At 41.6% G+C, this 17,785-nt stretch overlaps 1 protein-coding gene across 4 annotated transcripts in view; it reads right to left on the bottom strand.

Moving 5' to 3' along the window:
- EFL1 (elongation factor like GTPase 1) overlaps window positions 1–17,785 on the bottom strand; it is a 770,553-nt gene that overhangs the window by 625,892 nt on the left and 126,876 nt on the right. For all 4 annotated transcript variants that reach the window (XM_069222577.1, XM_069222575.1, XM_069222574.1 and 1 more), the window contains exon 8: window positions 3,023–3,146. In XM_069222577.1, coding sequence (XP_069078678.1) covers window positions 3,023–3,146 — 124 coding nt within the window. The remainder of the gene's footprint in view (window positions 1–3,022; window positions 3,147–17,785) is intronic.

Genomic DNA, 17,785 nt, shown 5'->3' with positions numbered 1-17,785 from the left:
CCAAATGAACACCAATTGTGGATGTTTTTCTATCCTTCCCTCTCTGCCTTAAGGCCCAGTGCACCCTTGCGGTGCCAGTGCTGCTTTGGGCCTCAAAGCAGCAGCACAAGTGAGGGGCACATCGAAGGAAAAGAGACAGCTTAATTTGGGCTTCAAAGAGATTGCTGCGTAGGGTACTGGGCAAGATGTATGTATTTGTTTTTAACAAAGGGCAAAGGAGACAGCCACTTTGCAAAGCAGTAGCTGTCATACATTAAGCAGGTGCAATGGCACAGGGGCCCAGGGATGAGAGGGGCCCACTGCATCACAATGTTGACTGTCATTTTAACAAAAGTGCATGGGAACTAATTTTTCTTGCATTAGGGTTAAGGCCCCATTGCTGTAAAGAGGGGAGTAAAATGTGAGGTCTCGTTTTTGCTGAAAGAGAGAGCCTGTTTGTAGACTAGAGTGACGGCCAGGCTTCACAAGGAAGGGGTGAAAGAGCAAGAGGAGACAGCCTGCTGGTAAAGGTCACAGCTTTCATTAGTGCAGCAGGTGACGGAGTGTAGGGGGGCTCACAATGCCCCAGTAATGGGGAGCAGTTTTTTCTGGTTAGTATTTGTTTTTGTTGAGTGTATTGGTTCTTTTATAAGTTTCATATTTAGTGTGGAGTATGAGCTACAGAAAAAGTACCCTTGAAAAGATCTCATACACCAAGGCCTCTATGGTCAGCCCTGCGCCTCCCACTTCTCATCATAAAGCTTTTGAATGGGCCCAACTTCAAAATATTTTGTTTGAGGGACCTCAGAGGAAAGATTTTGAGGACCCCTGCACTACCTCACAGGAATGGCCTCCAGCTTGTGAAATACTGAACCAAATTTAGCAGAGCCAAACCCTTAAGTCAATGTGGCCCTCTGAGTTGAGAGAAGGGACCAGCAATGACAGGATCACAGATGAACCACCAGAATTCCTATTCAAACACCTTTAATAGAATATTTGTCCCTATCATGCTCCCTGATGAGACAGCAGGCAGGACTGAATTCATAGAGAGTGTGTGTGATTGTGACTGATTTATCCTTAAAAGGGGTACCACTACTTTCTACAGACTAGGACTAATAAAGAGATGTGAATATTCTCAGAAAGTGGTATCCTGACAGAAGGGTGAAAATGTAAACGTGAAAACGTGCAAATGTAAGTTCCTCAGATGACCAATGGGGATAATGACAAAGCCAGCCTTCAAAGTACGGTGGAGTTAATCGGACCCATAGTTCTTGAAAGTCTGGTAGTGTTTTTTTTTTTTTTTTTTTTTTAATAGAGATTCATTGGAAAAGGATTCCTTATGCTGCAAACATTAAACGCTGAAAGGTTATAGTACTTGTGTTCTGTGAACAAATGAAAAAGCAATTGCAATTATGTATGTCATTTGGCTTGGTCTAATACCGACTCATGAGTTTTACTAGGTTTCTTGCACACTAACCTAATTATTGACATAGTTGTCATGTAGCCACTAAGGTGATGTGGTGAAAAGGATGTAGAACTGAATGCATTTCCAGCTTTAGTTAAATCTGCATAAGAGAACTGTTAATTACATCTCCTTTCAAATGTGCTATTTGCTTAAACAAGAACCTCAGGTGTGGCCAGAATTCTCTGATACGTTAAAAGGTATTTAAGGGAAATACTTACGAGTAAGGTACTCACTGATGTGAAAATCAATGGTAACAGAGGTCTAAATGCCGGTAAAAGACTTTGTTGTACACTGTTTCAGTTAGTTATTAAACAGAATGCTACACATCTAGCTACATGATGTGAATGTAACCTATGTCTTCGTTGGGTTGAGGTGATAGCTCTGTCTTTCTCTGTCTATCTCTCTGTATGCATTCTTAATGCAATTTAACCGAGTGGAGGCATTATACACATTTATCCTGTTTTGGAAAAATAACTGCAGACTGTTCATAGTGTACTGTGCACCTCGTTTATTAATTTCAACAGGTTTATTGATAATGCCCGGGCAGAAACACGTAAATAAACTCAGTTGAAAAGTTAAGAGACTCCTGAAAGAACCACACCCCCGCACAGTTGCCTTTTATCGTGAATTCAAATCTAACCAATGTGATTTAAGGCTGCACTGAATTCTTAAGCCCAAGTTTGGATCACTTACGATATTCTGCCTATGAAAATGTGTGGGACATACAAGTCATCGCTGATGTTATATATGAGGTTAACTTTCTGTTCCACTGAAAGGTAGAATAATTTATTAGTGCCGAGGCATGCCACTTCTCTATGATGTCTCTCCTCCAAGGGCAATTTTTTTATCAAGTAACATTATCAAAAGTGTGTTACATGAGCTGTAAATAAGGTAGAGTAAAATTGTGTAATAGTGCCCAGGTTAGCCAATCCACTTTAATTTCTTATATGAAGTACTTTTAAGAATCTTAAACAGATGGAGTTACAAATTTCGACTCTGAATTCAAGGTTGATATTAACTGGCGCTTGTTTTTTCCAGAAACCGCTTGTTTTTTCCAGAAAGAAAGCAATACTATAATACTACAATGTAGTAAAAGCTTTTTGTGCTCATAGAAATATGTTTTCCCTCTTAAAGGAAAATGGGAATTGGTGAATTTGCCTGGTTAACGAACAATTCCTTATCATGGATATCGGTAAAATTGCTTCTGGATATCAACTATGTGGTTGTAGAAAATCTTAAATTACTGATAGATTTTTATAGCCTCTATAATAGTCTTGGCAAAGCTTAGTATGCTACCATTTAGAGCGGAAATTGGAAATTGTTAAAATGTTATTCCCCCCGGAGTAGAGACTTCTTTTTTGCTAGCAATAGCAATAAATATGGCAATAAAATACCCATAAAGTTATCAACTACTGAAGTTCTCAAAAGCACCAAGATGAAATTGAGGGTCTCGCAAAAAGAAAGTGTTGAAATAAAGAGCCACCAGTGTAACTATCTGTGAGACATCAAATAGTTACCAATCTACTCGAAGGCAAAGGATCGGGTTTTCACAAAACTAAAGGAGCAAACATACATTACCTGGGCACCTTTCATGATCCTCTTAGCTTTTGCATTCAGATAGTAATCTCCCCACAATGTCTTCAAAAGCACTGAAGCCTTGATGCCAACCTTTTCGCTATAAAGCTCAGCAAACCGGTCAATGCTATAAAAAATTGAAAAGTCATTTTAGGCTAGTCACATACACACATATGTATATGCTCAAAAAGCTTTATTTATATTGTTGCTAGGAAAAATACAACTATAAACCAAGCCTCGTAAAACAATAGATATGTACAACTGTTGCACTCTAATCGGCAATGGTAAGCATTAGCAACATCAGACTGTATCTGGGGATCCAATTCATGAGGAGTTTTCAACATGCATAATATAGCCCTATGATCTGATGATTGAGGGAGGTTATGTGAAGTTTATTTGAGGCAATTGACACCAGTATAGTCCTGGCCTAGCACCACCCTATAACAGTACTGGTTAACACCATATGCTTCCTTCCGCTAACTGATATACAATGTTTATATCTAAATAAATAAATTTGACGTTTTCAATTAATTTCTGTTGATTTCCAGTCAAGTTTTTACTTACAAAATGGATTATTAATTGGGGTGGACGGTATTCCACAGCAGGTAATGTCACTATTCTTGTGAGGTCCAGTACACGTTTCAGTAATTTAAAACTGAGCTCAATCCCAAATAGCTATGGCACACGGAAGGCAGGTTTAATTTAAGAAAATGTTTTAAGTACTTAGAAATACCAAAACAGTAAAAAAGTTTAAAAACACAACAGATTAAAAACTCCACTCCAATTTATAATGATAGAGAATTTCTGAATGAACAAAATTATGCAAAACAACAAAAATCCAATGAGGGGAACTGGAGGTATAAATTTTTTGATTTTTAAGTTAAAAAAAAAAAAAAAAAAAGGCCGACATCGAAGAAGCGTGGGTCAGGCCAAAGTACCCTTAGGTCAGATACAGGGACCAAGTTGGCCAAGGCCAAAGCTCCCTTTGGACGTAAAAAAAATTCAAGAGAAAAGGTGATTGACGATGGTCTATTGAAGAGGCAAACTGCATCAGATTTGGGGCCTGACAATGGCAGGTATTCGAAGTTCAGCATCCGTGCCCAGGAAGGTCTTGACGAATAGCTTCGCTCTCTGTGACACCTGCACATTCAGACTAGGTAACATTTCTGGAAGTCAGATCTCCTTCAGCTAGGCAGACCAGTCAGTTGGGTCTGACCAGCGACTGGACCTTTTGCAGTTTGTGCAGGAGGAGTATACTCCACTTCAATTCCAGCCAAGGGATCTAGGACCTCAGAGAAGCAACTGGTGGTCAGGACTCACACCAACAGAAGTGTCCAGCAGGGTCCAGGGCAGGTACAGTTGGAACAGATCAGCTGCGCCCTTCAGTAAAATGGGCTTCTTGTGGCTTATGTGCCCCTGTAGGTCTTCAGTGAACTGACACTTTGTTGCACTTGTCCCTCTTCGAAGGATTATTAACAAACTTTTTGTCTTAGCCCTCTTGTTTTCTGAATCTGTTTTTGTTGGCTTTCAGGTCTTATCAGGACTGTTAACAGTGGAACGTGCGGAAGAGCGTAGGCAAATACCCAGCACCATGCCGTTGAAAATGCATTCCCGTAACCCCAGATCGTGATCCCAACTTGGAAAGAAGAAGCATTTGGTGTTGGGGTAGCGAAGAGATCTAAATGGGGCTTCCCCCATCCCCAGAAATATCTGGTTGAGTGCCTTCTGATTCAATTTCTACTCGTGGCAGGATGATGTTAACCTGCTGAGAATGTCTGCTATCTCATTTTGTTTCCCTGGAAGGTGTTCCACTCTTAAATGCACTCCATTTTGAATAGCCCATTTCCAAATGTTTTGAGGCTCTTGAGAAAGGGGAAGCGACCTCGTCCCTCCCTGCCTTCTTCATGTAGTGCATTGTTATTGTGTTGTCCGTCTGTATGAGAACAGCAGAGTTTTTCATTCTGGGGAGGAAAGTTTGTACAGGCAGTTGTACCACTTTGAGCTTTAATAGATTGATGTGACATTTCCGAAGAGAGTTTTGCCACTTTACACTGACTTGCAGGTCCTGTAGATATGCTCCCCATCCTTCCAGTTTAGCATCTGTTGTAATGACCAGCGGGGAAGACTGTAGCAGAAAAGAAAGGCCTATTGCTATTTCTGACTGTTGTGTCCATCAGTTAAGTGCTTTGATCATGAGTGGAGTAAGTTTGATTGTGCCAATGAATGATCCTGTCTTTTAAAGTCATTGAAGATCTAACTCCTCTTGGAGGGGGTCGCATTCTTAGGTGGCAGAATAGAACCAGTTGAATTCATGAGGACACCATCCCTAAAAGTGATTTGTAGTGGCGTACATGAAAGAGGCTCTTTTTTCTGTATTAACCTTGCTAAAGACATAAGCTTGCTTTGCCTTTCTAATGTGGGACAGGCCTTGTTGTTGACTGTCTAGTGTTGCTCCCAAGAATGTTGTTACTCTACAAGGCAGGATCTTCGATCTCTTCCAAATCAGAGTCAGAGCCAGCTCGCTGAACAGGTTAATGCAACCTTGTGTTGACCTCTGAGCAGCTCGTTGGAATGTGTTTTTTGAGCTAATCACCTAAGTATGGGTATACTTAGTGTTTCTGTTTCCGTAACCATGCTGCCACCAGAACTAGGCACTTCGTAAATAGGCTGGGGGCTGATTTCAGGCCAAAGGGAAGGAACTTAAACTGAAAGTGGCTGTCAGCTACTGTAAATCGGAGGAACTTTCTGTGGGTAGGATGGATTGGGATATAAAAATCTGCATCTTGTGGATCCAGAGCGGACATATACTCTCTGTGGTTTAGACGCAGGAAAATGTATTGCAAGGTAACCAAGCAGAAGGATTGTAGTTTGAGATAGTTATTGAGATTCCTGAGGTCGAGGATTGGTCGCCATTCCCTCCAGTTCTTGTATTTAAGCAAGAAACTGGAGTAGAATCCTTTTCCTTTTGTAGATCCTTTTCCTTTTGTGAGGAAGAAACTGTTTCTATCGCTCTCTTTCTCAGCATGGTCTTGACCTTCAACCTGAGCTGTTTTAGATTTTGGAATGGAGGTATGTGGAGGGTGTGAAGGTGTTTAATACCGATAGGATGATGTTATTTCCTGCCATCTTTGTATGAACTGGGATATTTTCTTCCGAAACGTAGTGTCGGTGCCAAAGAAGTAGCCGGAGCCTGTAACAGGTCATTGGCGATGACTTGTTTCTTTTCAATGACGTCTTGCTCTCTCTCTAGCCGGAGGTCTTGTGTAGGTTGCCTTTGGGAATTTTGTGGGTGAAACTGCTGAAATGATAATGCGTAGGAGGGATAGCAAAACTGTTGAGATCCCCCTCTCAGATGATATGCCTCGTAAAATGGCTCCACAAAAGGGTTACTTTTCTAATTGAATTGAAGGCCGTGTCTGTATCCCTCTTAATCGCTTGCAGGGCTTCATCTACGTGTTTACCAAAGAGAACCTCTCCTTCAAACGGAAGATCCAAGATCATATTCTGCACCTCTGGTCTGAAGGTGGTAGCCTTAAGACCAGCCTTTCCTTCAAAGACCCGCCAAACCCGGCAGCTGTCGAAAAGTGGTGGTAGAGATATCCATTGCGCAGTTGATTATCTCTGCCGAAGTGCACTCTCCTAGTAAAATCATTCTTGCCTGTGCCTTTGCATCTTCCTGGAGTCAGTCAATATATGGGGCGATGTCAGCCCATAATTGTCTGTCATATTGACCCAAGACAGCTAGAGAATTTGCAGCCCAAACCGTGACTCCCGATATGGAGGAAAACCGTTTCCCAATGTTGTCCAATCGTCTTACTTCCTCATCAGGAGGTGCCAAAATTGGGGGTAGATGGATTTCTAGAACACATCTGCACCGCCTGTGCTATCCCGAAATCCAGTTTTGGATGGGCAGTTAGACATGCTGGGGCATCTTCCGGGGCTTTACATTTTTTTGTCCAACCTTGGTAAAACCACTGTTGCTGTAGCCGACTTTTTTTTACCACCTTCAAGCCCTCTTCCCAGATATAATTTACTAAGGGTATGGATCATACACTTTTTTGAAAGGGTTTTTAAAAATCATACAAGAAACAATCCATTTGTTTATTAGGCATGGGGGAGTGCAAATCTTTTAGCTGCCCTTTCAAGTAAATTGTGGACTCCCCTCCTACCCCGGCAGAGAGTCCAGAGTGGTGGGCGACAGAGATAATGGGGGGGGTGAGGGGATTAGGTAGCTATCCCATTCCGACTGTGTGTCCTGGAGCTCTTCTTCTCTCTCTTCATCTGAGGCATCTGCGTCCAGCAGAAATGCTCTCTGCAGCGTACCTCTTAACGACGTGGGCAACAACCTAGGTGTTGGTGCTGGGTTATGTGAGGTGGAGAGACTAGAAACCTGCTCCACAGGAGCAGTTCAGAGAAGGGAACCTCTTTCTATAGTCTGAGAGCACAAGTTGGAGGGCAGAAATCAGCGAGCTGGGAAGACACACCATTTCCTCTTAAAATGATTGCTGAGGGGGATAATATTGTTGATCATACTCCTGATCGTAGCCTTCTTCTTCACTTGGTTCTTAACATGGCCAAATGGCCTCACTTCATCGGAATCTTCTTCCAAGAAGAACCTTGAACCAAGGGTGTGATCTTGCTTAGAGAAGTGTTGTGCGGTGTTCATAGCTCACTTCTGCACTGATCCATATTTTTCCTGTCATCGACGATGTGGTCGACAGGGTCATCGACGGGTGAGAGAGTTTTATGTTGAGTGTTGTCAGCGGCACTGAGTGGATCGTTAATGACTGTGCTGTCAGTGTCGTTGACGAGGATGACGTCAGTTTTACTGTTGACTGTCTAGCTTTTGACACAGATGATGTAGACATCATCGATGAGAAAGTAGAGGTGGTAGACAACGTGGTGACTGTGGTTGACGTCGTAGATGATGCCGCTGTATATGTTTTTGTCGACGGTGGAATCCTCAATGACGGTCTGTCAGCAGGAGGAACTGAGGAAGGTTCCTTAAACGAATGAGTGACCTTGGGTGGAGGTGGTGGCGGTTCAGAACAAGGCTTAGAAACCTTTTTGAGGAGGTAGGCAGATCTTTTCTCTCCTTTTTTGAAAAGGAGGTTTTACCTTCCTGAAGAGATACTGAAGGGCTGTGACCTTTATATGACCCATGAGAGGTCTTTAAGGCTTTTTTTGGCTCTTCTGAGGAAGTGTGTGAATTAGATGATCTTTTCCTTTTATGTGATCTCTTGAAAGACTAAGAGGAGTCGTCACTCTCTGAGTCCGAAATAGGGTCTTTCCTGGACTTAAGTTTTTGCAGCCAGATTAGCAACCTTCTCGCTGTATCCTTCAACATTTTAGGGATAAAGGATGCAACATACCTTACATTCATTGGCACAATGATCTAGATAGAGCCAATAGATGCAGTCTTTATGTGAATCCTCTGAGTGAAGCCTCTTCTTTCCACAAGTACTGCAGGTTCTGAAGAGACTTTTCCTCTCCTTGTCCAACATGGGTGAGAAAAGGTCAGCCCAGAATTATCTTGTGAGAAAAACTGTAGGAGAATCAAAATACATAGGTTTTGCAGTGGAATTAGTATCCAAACAGGAAAAAACTGAGCAGAGCCCAGTGGAGACTTCCTAGCACAACATGCAGTAGAAAATCTGAGGGACTGTAGTTTCTCTCAGGAGGGTTCTACAGGGTGGTGTCACCTGGCTGGTGGACCCTGAAGTTCAGTCATTTTTTATATAATGACTCTGATATGATATTAAAATGTAAGGCCTCTATTGTTATGACTATTGTTATGACTAAAGTACCAGGGACTCCCATCTCGACGATGGGGAATGTTTAAAGCATGTGAATCTATAAAAGTTCCAATACTGGAGTAACCATATTTTCTTCCACACCCTGGGGCATCCTGTGCTTTGACAGATTGTTTTTTCTGCAGCTATGCACCAGTCCTTGTTATACTTCCAGTCCTGTAAAGTGGGGGTTCCGCCGCCCCCACTTTTGTGCTGTGTTCCGCTGAGCTACCCCAAGGCCCATGGCCAGCCACAGCCTGTTGGAGCTGGGTGATGGGTTGTCGCACCATTTGTTTAATATGCAGCATTTGGCTATGGCAGGTATGGAGCATCCTTTTACCACTCTCATTGTTTCTGTACTGGATGTCCAGTATGTTTGTATCCTAGGGCAGCTCCATACCACATGTAGGAAGGTCCCCACCCCACCACAGACCTCCAGGCAGGTTGCTGATGGGCAGCTGCCCTTGGCGTGTAGGGTCGCTCAGCAGTAGAATGAACGATGGAGTATGCAGAGTTGAACTAATCAGAACCCAGATTTGGTGGCAGTATCTCTGGGTGCCCCGAGAGCCTCCTCCCACTCTCCCTTCTCAAAGTCCCTCACTTCTGCTTCCCATTTAGCCTCAAGTGTCTATAGAGTGTCAGGGGCATTGTTTATTAGTTTCTTATAAATTAGGGAGATGGCCTCTCTGCAAAGCCGTTTTGTCAGTATTCTATCCTACAATGGGGAGGATTCTTCAACTGTTGTGTCTCTTGGTACGTGTGTAGCTAGAGCGTGTTTGAGCTGAATATATTTGTAAAGTTGTAAATGCGCAAGTTGATATTGGTCTGTCATTTCTTCCAGTGAAAGCACTGCATCTTCCTTCCATACGTTTTGATGATGCCATTAAAGCTCCTCTTCTCAGATCCTTGGAGTTTGCCTAAGTCTGACACCATGTCACTCGACCACAGAGGGGTCAGTCTTTCCGACCCAAATGGGCTGCCCTCTGTATGTGAACTACTGTTCTAGCATGTCCAGGGAGTGTGCAATACATTTTGTCCCTATAGAGTGCCACCTTGCAGCACTCCCACCCACACGCTAGTCTTTCCATCCGAACTGCCGGTTAATCTTACAGGGCAAACACATAGTCACTGATCACACACCTGTGTCGCCTAATATTACTTTTGTATATCAGGTATGCCTATACCTCAATTGTATACATCTCAATTCAGCTTCTGGAAAGCTACGCGAGGTGGGCTACAGCAGGAGTCGCAGTGTGGCCTCCATTTTGATGAATAAGTCTTTAGGACTAAGTAGGGGGTGTTCTGTAGTGCATAGAACATCGGCGGCAGCGTCATCATTTTGAACATCATCGCCCGACCAAGGAGGGAGAGCAGCAAGGTCCGTCAGTGCTGTACATCTGACACATAGCGTTCCAAGAGAGGGGCCAGTTTTTTTAATAGAATTGGGGGTCTTTCATTGCATATATACCAAGGTATCTAAACCCCTAGTCAGCTACTGGCATGGGTACATCTCCTCAGAGGATTGGTTTAGGCCCTATGATCAAGTGCATCAATTACTTCTGCCAGTTGCTCATGTATCCCGAGAAGGTCCTGAGTATTAGTCTAGAAATGGTCAGGGGTGGGTCCGTGATGTAGAACAAAATGTTGTCCACATAGAGGGAAATATGTCCCTCCCAGTACTCCTCCCTACCGTTTGATCCCCTGTATCAGAGGATCATTCCTGATTCATACCGCCAGGAGCTCCAAGGAAAGATCAGTTAGAAGAGGGGGCACCCCGCCTCATTCCCAAGTGGAGTTTAAATGCTTGCAATGTCACCCCATCCACTCTGACTCGGGCCATCAGACCTCATTAGAGGAGTTAGAGCCAGCTTAGAAAGGTAGGGCTGAATCCTCTCTAGGATCGCATGCATGTAAGTCCCATTCTAGGGTGCTGAAAGCCATAGAGGCATCCATCGACAAAACCACTGCAGATTCTCGGTCATCTGCTGCATCTCCCATTACACTAAAGAGTCTTCTAAGGTTGAGCCTGGTTTTCCTGTTACTGTTACAAAACAATGGGGTAACCCAAAATGTCAAAGGACCTGGGTATACTATGTTATATACAACACAGTGGTCCCACAAAACATAAACCCAATATGCACAGATTAACTTGCACACTAAGACCCTAAAAATGTGAAAACATTTTTGAATTGTCTCATAAATCAATAATACATACATAACATTTGAAATGCAATGGTTGTTCCTTAGTGCTCAAGCAGAGTGATGAAAAGAAGTGCTTGTGAAAAATATAGGAATGAAAGAATACAGAGTAAACGGCTTCAATTCGATTGGCAGTATTCCAAAATAATTACAAGATTAATACAAGATGCCTGTCCACAATCACAATGAAATGATCAATTGTCCATCCATAAGGAAAGGGTGACCCATCATGTAATTATTTCCTTCCTAGGATTATACATGCAGTACAGAAACAAACAAAGGTGTCGTTGACATTTCGACACAAAGGTAGGAAGCCAATTCAAATATTAAAGGCGGGTCTTCATCAGGACTAAAAAACAAAGAGTGAAAGGGACAACCTATAAGAAGAAAAAAATATTTAAAATAAAGGAGCCAAAAGATTTAAAAAAATAAATAAAAGTGTAATGTACGTCTTCCCTCCTGTGCGCACAACTCCTCACCTGGAGATTAAGGCCCATAACCTCCTTAATACATGAGCAGAATAACTTAAAGGAAGTGAAGGAAACATGACTCCTCATCTCATAATCAACCTGGTTATCAATCCTGAAATATCAAATAGATTTAGCATCCTACAGAGAACAAATCAAGGATGGCAAAAAACTTCCCACTACAAATGCGCTCACCTGAAAAAACAAGTAACTGGGTTCCACAGTTTGTTTTTGTCAAAATAAGTCTCGAAACAAACAGATGAATCACCAGTAATGGAGCACCTTACGGGTTAAATTTCAAAGCCACTGCGGTGAGAAAGCAGGCAAACCCAGATTCCATCCACAACCTAGCCAAATAAAACTACTGGTTTACTTTGTTGCTTTCCATACATATCCCACCAAACCGGGGGCAATGGGGAAGAATCAGCGTCTCCCCTTAATCATAAATGCAAGAAAGTTACAATGATTCTTCCACTTTCAAAATCCACTGCTCGGTACAGAGCAAATGCTGTGCCGTGTCGGCGTGTAGGTATAAATACATATGGCCTCATTACACTGGCCCGAACACCTCAACGGATCTATGTAAGGCACAGCCGATTTCACTTCTTAAAGTCATATGCTTAGCTTTTGTGAGGTGCGGCCAACCTTACAAAAAGCACCTGTGCCAACAAGCATGCTTAAAGGGACAGTCTAAAGTTATTAATAAAAAGGCAAACCCCCAAAAAGTTCTAAAGGAGAGGAGCATAATAAGGAATAAAAATGGAAAAAATCCATGCTCAACGGTTACATAATCCGAAAAGAAAAAACTATTGGTTGGTAAATTGAGACACTGAATAACAAACTGTCGGTCTCGTTAACTAAAAATCTGTGCGACGCAACAACTGTGCTTAACACCGATATCTTCACAGTTGTATCAAAACGTATCTATACTTAAGAGTATACATCACATAGTCAATTCACATGAGAAGATTACGGGAAAATCCCCTCTCATTGAAGAGCCCTCTTCCATTTTAATTGATTTCCTGGAAAGGAGACCAAACCATCCAAAATAACGAGGTCAGGGGTTGAATTAAATGGCCCAATTATTACAACCCAACAAAAAGAGGGACAGGGAGAATTATAGTGGTACAGTGTACAGTCTCCCAAAGCATGCATATATTATTACACAAGTACACTGTTCCGAAATATAGGACTATCTAAAAAAGTATGCACTGACAACGTACCGGTCACCTTAACCATTTGCTTAGTAGAAGCAAGTGCTCTTACCCACCCATTTGGTGGCAAGCTTCATCACCGGGCACTGCGCCTCATCGGATCAGCGCTGCAATGCCCGATAAGACCCTCAAGGGGGCTCTCTGAAGGAAATCTTTTGTGATAATGCCGTACTGTTAAGTCTGTATTTTGGCTTGAGTGTGAAGAAGTGTAAAGAATTGGGAAAGTGATTTAAATTTGGCTATAAGTGCCTAAACTAACACTTTACTAAAAGTTGTTGGGACCTATGCCAAGATTAAAATCAAATAGGGAACCAAATTTGGACACAATGATCTGTGAATCCCTACCCAACTGTCTGTAGTTATGTTTCCTACTCAGGTCAGACTAAGGTCTACATTTTTTTTACACCCTTGTCAGCCCCTATGCATCTAATGGCATTTCATCAGGATCACATTAAAACCCTTTTTTGAACAAGAGGAAGATGACTCTCATGGCTACTGTTCCTATCTTTTGATGTTTCTTACACTAGTATGTGTTTGAGTTTCCTTTACTGGTCACAGAAAAGGGAAATAAGATTTATCAGTATGTCTGAAAACACATATTTATTGTCTTTGTGTAGGTGTCATCATGCACACATTCGTAAGTCAACAATAGGTGAGAAAAATGTGCCAATGTGCAAAGTGCGTCATATAGGAAAGGGCTTCCTATAGACTTTAAACTATCTTACGATCCCTCAATCTGGACAGGGTCCTTTAGGGTGATGTAGATTCTGTAGCTCCTACGTTTCTAGTAAATATAAATAACTGTAACAGTATGATATGTACTAGTGATGAAGCCAATATGCCATATCCGATGGCAGTCTCAATAAAATTAGGGCTTCGGAGTGAAAACATACATTGAGAGTTCCCCATCTCATTAGGGAACACTATGAATACAAAAAAAAACCTTCCGCCCCCCCAAGTGGAAATGCCTTATCTCTATACATCTCTCAAGGAGATACTCTCCTTCTGTCCACTGAGTTGGTACAAAACCCCTTATGACAGTCAGCCTAGGAACAGACTTGTTACACTGAACTTCACAGAAAGTCCTTAGAGTACGATTGAAGGCCAGCCCCTTTAAATCCTGGCCGGTAGCACATCTAATCAGAGTTCCGCTTTCAGTTTAAGGAGAGGGACTCCAGGATGCCCGGATACGACCGGGGACATAGAGCAGGGGTAGGTAAATCAGCCTCCAGCACCCCCAGATGAAATAAGTTTTATGCTCAATATTCCTTGTTCCATGTCTAAGAGGACGCCCGTCTTGGTAATTCACACTGACCGAGACACGGCCTTTTACAGGCACAAATTATTACAGGACCAAATCGGTTATCGTTCCCTCGGCCCACCACACTTAGTACTAATGGGGGTATAGTTATGGATAGATTTTCCAGCCCACTTCAGATTGGTATGTTTGATGGACGTGGAGACAGCTTGATATTTAAAATTTCATGGCTTTCCTCGAAGATACAAGTTATTTCAAGGTAGCCTGAGACACGTGTAAATTTGCTATGGAGAGATATGAATGGGTTGCAGTCACTGATAGTTCCTCTACTCATCTGACTTTAATGTGGCATATTTACAAAAGTAAATTGCTACATTTTTCAAGGGTCTTTGATTCTGAGAGGGGCACCTACACTCTGAAACAATACCTCTCATTAGCACGAGTACTCTCGAAAGAACACTCATTTGATTTACCAAGCTCTTATTGAATTAAGAATCTAATCCTGTATATTAGGAGTACAGGAGTATGTGTGAATAATAATGGTGATTTAATCCTAATCCCACAGAGAAGGTTTATGTGGAAAGTAATGTATGCTGAAGTATATTGATAGTTGAATATTACTCCCTCCTTCTGGCTTTCTTGGAACATCTTTAAACATACTTGGCTGGGGCTTTGACGTTTTCCCATTAAGAAGCACCAATACATGAGGGACACAGTTGGTATCCTCGTTCATTGCCTACTGAAGATGAATACCTCATACAAAGGCTACGCCTACATATCAATAAACAAAATTATCAATAACTGGTTCTTGGTGCACTGACCATGTTAATATTTATGTTTTGTTGGTCTTTGATACTGTTGGCATATTTGGCTTCATCCCTAGTACATATCATACTATTATATTTATTCATATTTGAATTATTAGAAACACAGGAGCTGCAGAATACATGTCACACTAAGGGGCCCGGTCCAGAAAGAGGTAGGGTAAGATTGTTTTAAGTCAATAAGAAGCCCTGTCCTTTATGACGCACTCCACACCATAAAACAGTATCAACAATTGTCACGTGGGACTTATAGGGCAACCAGCTGCACAGTCTGTAAACCCTAAACTCTATTCAATGTATTCAAATTCAGCATTTAATGCAAATCAATACTAATCTAAACAAAAACAAAAAAAACGCTTCATCTCAAACCAACATTCTTGATTACAATGCATATGCTGGACACAAAGGGATTGATTAAATTTAATTTATATTGGTATTTTAGTTTATCAACAGTCGTAGTTTAAAACAAACCATTCATAGAATGTGTGAATAAAGTGAATCAAACAAGTGCAGATGGCGGAGCACTCACACGTAATTACACCAATACAAATATATAAAACAAATTATACAATGTATTGTGGTCACATAAGTTGCAATAATGGGGTGCCTGTTTGTGAGAGCTACTCCACTCGTAAAAATAAATAAAAAAAAGTTCTTAACCATTTGAGGTATTCTGTCAACGTTTCGACCCCTAATAACTCATGAGGTCTCCTCAGGACACTACTGTCTGCCTCACACACCTATGGATTTAAATAGAGTTCAAATCATGTCCCCGTCTAGCATATGTATACAACCAAATGGTGCTCTCTTTCTCTTACTCACTACCAAAAATAGGAGAAGCTTACCAAGCTTTAATTGAATTAAAAAGCTAAGCCTCATATGTATATTAGGCGTACAGGTGTATGTGTGTAAAGCATAATGGTGATTTATCCCAAGCTGACAGAGAAGGTTTATAAAGAGAGGAATTAATGCTGGAGTATATTGATATTTTTTATTCCCACCTTCAGACCTTAGTGGAATGTCTTCAAACATACTCAAACACATAGTAGTGTAAGAAACATAAAAATAGGCACACTAGCCACAAGGGCCATCTTACTCTCTTTCTAGTAAGAATTTGTTTTGTTTTGTTTGTGTGGTACTGATGAAATGCCAATAGATCTATAGGGACTGACAAGTGTGTGAAACATGTAGACCTTACTCTGACAGTGTAGGAAACATACACACAGATAGCTGGGAAGGGATTCACAGATCGTTGTTTCCGGTTTTAGTCCCCTATTTGTTTTTAATCTTTGGATACGTCCCAGCAACCTTTAGTACAGTTATAGTGTAGGCACCTACAGGCAATTTTTATTCACTTTCCCAATCCTTTACACTTCCTTCACACTCAAGCCAAAATACAGACTTGAGATTTCATCAATCACCCTATTAATTAGGGATGAAACCTCTCTAGAAGGGCCACCTCTGAGCTCCTCATAGCTTGATTTGTCTTCTAATTGTGACCTGATCTCTGCTTTGTAGTCCTCAATATTCTGTACCACTATTGTCCCCACTTGTCAGCTGACCTGAAGACAATTTGTTTATGTTTGATTCCAAGGCTTCACCATCTGCCTTGGAGATGTTATATTTCACATATGTTGGGCATGAGAAAAGATTCATAACATCTTGTAGCACCACTTGTTTAAAAGCAAGGACCGTATGAGACATCATAGGGTAAAAGGGGTGGGGGCAAAGGCAAAAGGAGATCTCAGTCCTGTATTGTAAAAAGTAGGGTGGGGGGGGTGTTATTGAGCTAGTGTCCCAACCTGATCTTCCTAAAAAATGATGAAGCTCCATCTTTATATTAAGAGTACTGGGCAAAGCTGTGAGTACAAAAGAGAGACCTTTACACAACACCTGCCTTTCACCAGATGTCAGCTCATAATTAGAGAGGTTCACTATAGCGTCAGAGGTAGATGGAGTCACTATCTGTAAAGCTGTCTCTTTGTATATAGCCATGTTTCTCCTGTGGGAACTGTACACGTCAACTGCCTCTGCTCCTGCTTCTGCCACATCCTTGATCTCTCCCAAGTCCCTTGTTCCAAGGTTGGCCCTGGCCCCTCCCCCTGTGGGAGGTCCATTGGCCGTCCCCTAAAAAAGTCCCTTATGATTCATGTGGGACGCTAATTCTTATCCTTTGCCCCAAACTGGTGGGATATATATGGAAAGCTACAATGTAACTGATAGCTTTATTTGGATAGGTTGCGGATGGAACATGGGTTTGTTTGGTCTCTAACTGTGGTGTCTTTGAAATTTAACCCGGGAGGCGCTCCATTACTGGCTTTGATTCAACTGTTTGTTTCGAGACTTGTTTTGACAAAAACACACTCCAGAACGCAGATACACATTTTTTCAGGTAAATGCATTTCTAGTGGGATGTTTTTTAGCTATCTAAGATTTGTTCTCTGTAAGATGCCGGATCTAACTGGCATCTTTTGATGTTACAGGACTGAATAATCAAGTTGTTTATAAGACGAGGAGCTGTGTTGCCTTTCTCCCCCTTTGAGTTCTTCTGCTCATGGATTAAAAAGGTTACGGTGCTCAATCTCCAGGTGAGGACTTGTGCACACAGGAGAGGACAAAAATTATATTTTTAAATCTTTTGGCTCATTTATTTTGAATCATTATTTCTTCTTATAGGTTGCTTCTCATGGTTTTTTGGTCCTGATGAAGACCCGCCTTTAAATTTAATTGGCTTCCTACCTTTTGGTCGAAATGTCGACCGCATCATTGTTTTAGCCGCCACTGCTTGTATAGCCCTCAGGAAGGAAATAATGACAAGAGGAGTCACCATTTCCTTATGGATAGACTATTGATCACTTCATTGTGATTATGGGCAGGCAATTTGAATTGAAGCCGTTTACTCTGATTTTTTTGTATTCTTTTGTTACTATCTTTTCACAAACACTATTTTTCAGCACTCTACTTGAGAACTAAGGATAGATCATTGAATTTCAACTGTTATGTATGCATTAC

Source organism: Pleurodeles waltl, chromosome 3_1 (assembly GCF_031143425.1).
Source record: "Pleurodeles waltl isolate 20211129_DDA chromosome 3_1, aPleWal1.hap1.20221129, whole genome shotgun sequence".
NCBI lineage: Eukaryota > Metazoa > Chordata > Amphibia > Caudata > Salamandridae > Pleurodeles > Pleurodeles waltl.
This window is presented reverse-complemented; position numbering and strand designations above follow the sequence as displayed.